This window comes from Lipotes vexillifer, unplaced genomic scaffold (genome assembly GCF_000442215.2).
Source record: "Lipotes vexillifer unplaced genomic scaffold, Lipotes_vexillifer_v1.1 scaffold1235, whole genome shotgun sequence".
NCBI lineage: Eukaryota > Metazoa > Chordata > Mammalia > Artiodactyla > Lipotidae > Lipotes > Lipotes vexillifer.
Genome location: NW_006775530.1, coordinates 1114729 through 1120996, shown reverse-complemented (window position 1 = coordinate 1120996; position 6268 = coordinate 1114729). Strand labels below are relative to the sequence as shown.

General features: G+C 42.2%; 1 protein-coding gene across 2 annotated transcripts in view; it reads left to right on the top strand.

Annotated features, from left to right (window-relative positions):
• UTP4 (UTP4 small subunit processome component) overlaps positions 1-6268 on the top strand; it is a 32110-nt gene that overhangs the window by 17229 nt on the left and 8613 nt on the right. For both annotated transcript variants that reach the window (XM_007449933.1, XM_007449932.1), the window contains exons 6-11: positions 1515-1686; positions 1798-1889; positions 3494-3590; positions 4370-4434; positions 5562-5684; positions 6080-6236. In XM_007449933.1, the coding sequence (XP_007449995.1) occupies positions 1515-1686; positions 1798-1889; positions 3494-3590; positions 4370-4434; positions 5562-5684; positions 6080-6236 (706 nt within the window). The remainder of the gene's footprint in view (positions 1-1514; positions 1687-1797; positions 1890-3493; positions 3591-4369; positions 4435-5561; positions 5685-6079; positions 6237-6268) is intronic.

The following is a 6268-nucleotide window of genomic DNA, read 5'->3' as shown; positions in this document are numbered from 1 at the left end:
GGAAAGAGATTGTGGAGTGAGAGGCCTCCCTTCCCAGTTCTTCTCTGTAGGTAGTACTTTGAGCAAACAGCCACTTGAACTGTTTAGTGGAGGTGATGGAGAGAGCGTGTAAATTCCTAAGCGGCTCAGTATTTCCACTTTTGCCTTAGGGTAATGGTTTTCAAATAGTATCCTTAGAGGAGGTGAGGGAGAGGCCTGTGCCCGGAGCAAAGGCTTTGGCGGCACACGTTTGTAAACTGACAGACAGGTAAACTCTTGAAGTTCCAGTTTCCTTATCTGTGTAAAGGGCTATTAAATGATGATTGGGGGGGAAAAGGGTAAAATCATAACTCATCCAAACATGAAATGGAAGTATGTCAGAGATTTTCTGTAACTCATTAACTAATGAGGGAACCAGTAAGTTACAAGCACTTCTAAGGAAGAAATCAAAGAACACAGTTATCTAAGGCCATCAGGAATGCTGAAATGATTTACAAATTGTTGCAGGACTCAGTGTCCACAGGACAATCATCAGCTGCATTCTACCAAGCAGAATTCTTTTGCATCTCTATGCAAGAGAATCTTTTGCATCACTGTCAGTTTTTTTACAATTTATGGAGTTGTAAAGTAGCTCTAGGACAATCACAAGGACACTAGTACTTGTTATGCTCATTTCAGTCTTTTATAGTTTCTCCTGATAGGACAGATGATACTTAACCTTGCAGGTTATTGAACGATTAGAGATGATATGACATACAATGTTCCTAGCACAGTCAGTGTGTAGTTGATGGCAGCTACATGCTCACATGTGTTCAGACATCTCACTTTTCTTGACTGGCTCACCTACTCTTTACACCGTTTGATTGGTTAACTACTGATCCAGGTTTCTGATTTTTCTCACTACCCTATCAAGCCTCCTGTTTTGTTTTCTTACTCAAAGTTATGTGCATTTTTAAAAATGAGTTAAAATGAAAATGGTTTTGAGATTATAGAGGAATTTTAAAAAGTAGTTGTAGACACAGTAAGAACTTTTAAAACTAACAGAAATCCTCGTGCTCAACATGCTGCTGACAAGAGAGAGCCTTAAACTGGGGAACAAGGAACCTGCATCTTTGTGATATTGATCAGGCCACTTCCCCTCCTCACCCCACCCTCTCTTCATCTCTGAAAAGAGGACAGTGAATTTTAGGGTTTTCTAAGCTTCAGTCTTTTGACTGCCAGTTTTGCGACCCCTCCCCTTCCCCCAGTATTGTTGCTATTCTAATGAGGTCTGGTTTGCATTATATGAAAGCACGCTAACAGTTTGAAGTACTTACTGTTAATTTTGTCAGTAGGGGGCGCTTTGTTACCTATGCACGAACTTGCTCCCCTGATGGAATTGTTAGCTTCTGGAGGAAAAAGACCCCTGCAACCTCCCTTCAATTCTGGGCATAAGTTTTCCCCCTAAGCTGCCCAGACAGAAAACTTCGGGGAATATTTTTTAAACTGGGCCCTGTTTTGCTCAAATGTACCTCCCTAATGATTTACTTTCTCAGCAAGAAGACAGTTTCGTGGTGGGCACAGCCGAGGGGACAGTGTTCCATTTTCAGCTGGTCTCTGTGACTTCCAACAGCAGTGAGAAGCAGTGGGTGCGGACAAAGCCATTTCAGCATCACACTCACGACGTGCGAGCCGTGGCCCACAGCCCCATAGCACTGATATCTGGAGGTGGGTTTCAGTCTTGGCCGGGACTGCTTCATTACTCTGCCCAGCTGTGGTTATTTTCATTTGGGACTTTTTCTAATTCCGATATTTTTTCTCCTCTCCCTCCTGCTTCAGGCACAGACACCCACTTAGTCATTCGTCCTCTCATGGAGAAGGTGGAGGTAAAGAATTATGATGCTGCTCTCCGAAAAATCACTTTTCCCCATGTAAGTATCATCCTCTAATGCCCACCACGCCCTCATCTCCCTGTCTGCCTGTCCCATAAGACAGCACAGCTCACTCTTCTTTGGCAGATCTGTTGGCCTTCTGTACTATCTTCTTCTTCTTTCTTCCTTCTCTTTCTAAGGCAAGCCTCTGGCAAAGATGTTTACAGGGGCCAAGAGATTTACAGCAGCATTCCTAGTTCAGTTTCTGGGGAAATCATTCCCTTTTCCCAGTAGGTGTGGTTTATGGGGATTTTGTTTGTTTCTTTGTTTTTAATTTTTTTTAATAAATTTATTTATTTTATTTACTTTTGGCTGCATTGGGTCTTCGTTGCTGCGCACGGGCTTTCTCTATTTGTGGCGAGCGGGGGCTACTCTTGGTTGCAGTGCGCGGGCTTCTCATTGTGGTGGCTTCTCTTGTCGCAGAGCACGGGCTCCAGGTGCACGGGCTTCAGTAGTTGTGGCACGTGGGCTCAGTAGTTGTGGCTCATGGGCTCTAGAGCACAGGCTCAGTAGTTGTGGCGCATGGGCTTAGTTGCTCCGTGGCATGTGGGATCCTCCTGGACCAGGACTCGAACCCGTGTCCCCTGCATTGGCAGGCTGATTATCAACCCCTGTACCACCAGGGAAGCCCAAGGCTGGCCTTTTTATTATTCTGGGTGGGAGCAGGAGAGTCCAGGCTTCCAGTGTTCCTTTCTAGGTAAATCAGTCATCTTTCCAGGCTAGAAACTCTTCTTCCCACTACCTACTTCTACATTCCATTCAACCAGTAAACCTTACTGAGTCTACCTCCTCGTTCTCTCTTGAATCTAGCCATTTCTCTTTGTCTACACTGCCATTAACCTAGTTTGGGTCAGTGTCTTTTCTCCTCTGGATTTCTTTACAGTAGTTTGTTAACAATCTCCTTTTATTTAGATTTGTGTCATTCCAGCCTGTTCTCCATTGATCCGTTCAAAAAGCAACTTTGTTCATCCCTCCATGCTTAAATGCCTTTGTTGGTCGTCGTCGTCCTCAGCGTAAAGACCTAATTCCTTAGCATGGCTTATGAAACCTGTCTTGATCCGGAGAAGACAGCCTCTTCCCTCACCTCTGTTCTCACGCACTTACTTTACCCCCACCCCCGTCTGCGCTCAGTCTGGCAGTTCTGAAAGACTCCTTTTTATTCCCTCTCGTTCTCTCTTTCCTTTGAGCTATGTCCCGTGCCATCCCTCTGCTTGGAACGTCCTGCCCTCCCTTCTTTGCCTGAGTACTCTTTACCAGTGAGCCTCATCTGGGCTCCTGTCTTTACTGTCATGAGGCCTTTCTACTTTTTTTCATTACATACTGTGCTTAGCCATGTTAAAATTCTTTGCACACTTAATGTAATTGCCTGTTTAATTTTATGTCAACCCTTTAAACTGTAAGCTTGAGAGCAGTAGCTAGGTTTTTATTTACCACTATGTTTTTAGATCCTAGGACAGTGCCTGGTGAATGGTAGTACTTAGGAAATATTTATCAAGTAAATGGATTTTAACGGTAAAAAATGTTCTGAGGTGTTGCTGCTGTATCCAGTACTGAGGCAATAGATGACTCCGGCTTGTTTATGTCTTTTTGATTCTTGGATACAGCGACGTCTCGTTTCCTGTGCAAAAAAGAAGCAGCTTCTCCTCTTCCAGTTTGCTCATCACTTGGAACTTTGGCGACTGGGATCCACAGTTGCAACAGGTAAGATGGGAGAAAGTTTTTTTCCAATAAGAAAACTGGAGATAGAAGCCAGAAATGGCAGTTGAAATTCTGCTTGTGGAAAAATGGAAGTAGGTTTGTCTGTGTCCTTTTGAACTTATGGTTTCCCACTCACTAGATAGAGCAGAGGAGTTCCTCAGAGTGTTAAAGTTGTTAGCAGGACACTGAATCAGCACTGAAAAGTTTTCGGTTCAGTATGGTGCACTGCAGGATATAGTGGTGCTGAGGGTAGTGGAATCAAAGTTCTCCCTGGCTAGACTGGGATCAAAACAGGCTGTTGAAAAATGACAGGTTTTAATGTGGGGTCGTGACGGGCCTTCATGAAAAAGAAGGTAGTGCAGATCTTACCAGGGTGACAGCCTCATGGCCTTAAGTATGACATACCTGTTTGGGTCCTGTTGTTTTATAGTAGGTTAGAGGCTTTTGCTTTAGGCTCCAAAATGAACAAATGAAGTTGAAGTCGAGGCCACACAATCTTTACTTCCATCCACCTGCATGCCTGGCTGTGGGGAGCGGCTTCAGAGAAATAGGGGTGTGCCCTAGGCCGTATGCAGGGCACCCAAGTAGAAGCTAAGAAAGTGCTTGCTGCTTTCCTCTTCGTATACGTACCCCCAGAAAACTGTAAGCTTACTACGTCAGACATTTTTCTGATTTCCCAGTGGTAGAGATTTCTTTCTACCCAGGAATGACTTTTTAGTAGAAAAAATGTATGAATAACCTTGCTTTGGGAAGAAAAATGTCAGGGGTATTTCTTGTTCCAGGAAAGAATGGGGATACCCTTCCGCTCTCTAAAAATGCAGATCACTTACTTCATCTCAAGACAAAGGTAAAGAAATTTAACTGTGTGTTCAGACTCTGAAATCCAGAACATTTTTCTCATTCTGAATTTTGAGGGTTTCTTAGTTGACATCATAAACTGTTTCAAATCGAAAATTATTTGAATGAAGTACTATGTCAAAAGAGCTGGGTTTCCTATGATTGTAAGTCAGGCATTCAGAATTTATTGGATGAATGAATACAAGAAATTTGTTTTTCTTCTTTTGGTATTATTATGAAAATAACATGCATAGTTTTTAAAAATTCAAATAATGCAAAAGAGGATGCAATGAAAAATGAACCTCTTTCTTATCGCCACCCCCCACAGAGATGATCACTGCTAGTGGTTTCTTATATATTCTTTCAGAAAAAATTTTCACTCATGCATGCATGTGTATACATCCTTCCTTTCTCCAGTAATGGGACTATACTATACAAATAGCTTTGTCTTCCTTTTTAAAAATCTTTATTTTAATTGCACAGGTAATTTGTGAATACAGTCTCACTATGAAGAATTCAAACAATATTGATAATTTATACCCTTGCCCAGCTCTTTAATACTAGTCCCCTCTCCTGCAATAATTACTGTTAATTGATTAGCTGTATACCCTTCTAGATCTTTTTCTGTGTGTGAGAATACGTATGTGTGTATACATACATGCTTACATACACTCAGATGTTTTTTGAATTACGTAAATGTTACACTAAACTTTTGCAGTGTTACGCAAATTTTTTCACTTAATATTTCTTACAGGTCTTCAAAGCAGGTTGTCATTGACCAAAACAGAAAATCAGTCCCCAAGTCACTGAGCCTCCAAAGCTTCACTGCATTAAATGCCTCCCTGCTCAGGTTTCTAAAGTTAGGGTTTATTATGAAGCTACCCATGAAGTATGCAAAGGGCTGAGATAAACTCATAGTATTCAGAGACCTCTGTTCTGGGTTTTGGAAATCAAAGCCACACCACTTAGATGTTCTACCTTTGAAATAATCATAGTGACACATAGCATATGAGTGTCAGGATTATGTGTCGGTATTTTTGGATACATTCAGAGTGGCAGTAGCTTGAGGATTCATGCTATAGTGAACCTCGTATGAAGTTTTACTTGACTATTTATCCTGCTTCCTAATGTTACCAGGGTCCTGAGAACGTTATCTGCAGCTGTATCTCCCCATGTGGAAGTTGGATAGCCTATTCTACAGCTTCTCGGTTTTTTCTCTATCGTTTGAATTATGAACATGACAACATAAACCTCCAAAGGGTAAGTGATAACCCCAAGTCTGGTTGAATAAGAAGAAACCTTATAAGTGGGTGATTTTTGTGTGAAGTGGAAACATCCTGGATATGAATCCTTGTTCCGTGAAAAGCTATTTTGAGAAACCTGTTATAAAACAGTCTCTTATTGCCATTTAAAATTATGTTTTTGGAGGATAGGGAAATGCCAGAAAGTGGCAGTAAAGGTTAGGCTTTTGAGGAGATGACAAGGGGGCTGGATAGGTTACAGTAGGTACGTCTGTGTTGCAGGCCCTTGGTTGATTGGCTTCCTTGGAGACCGGAAGCATTCATATGATTTAAGCCTAACTGTGATTATTGTTGATGGGCTCTGGGTCTAACTTCTCTCTCTGTCTCTGATTTTTTGTTACTGGTTCCCCCAAGGTTTCCAAAATGCCAGCGTTCCTTCGCTCTGCCCTTCAGATTTTGTTTTCTGAGGATTCAACGAAGCTCTTTGTGGCATCAAATCAAGGGTCTGTGCATGTCATTCGGCTGCTGGAGGGAAGCTTCAAGCACCTGCATACTTTTCAGCCTCAGTCAGGTGAGAAGTTGGTAATTGGCCATGGGAAAGAG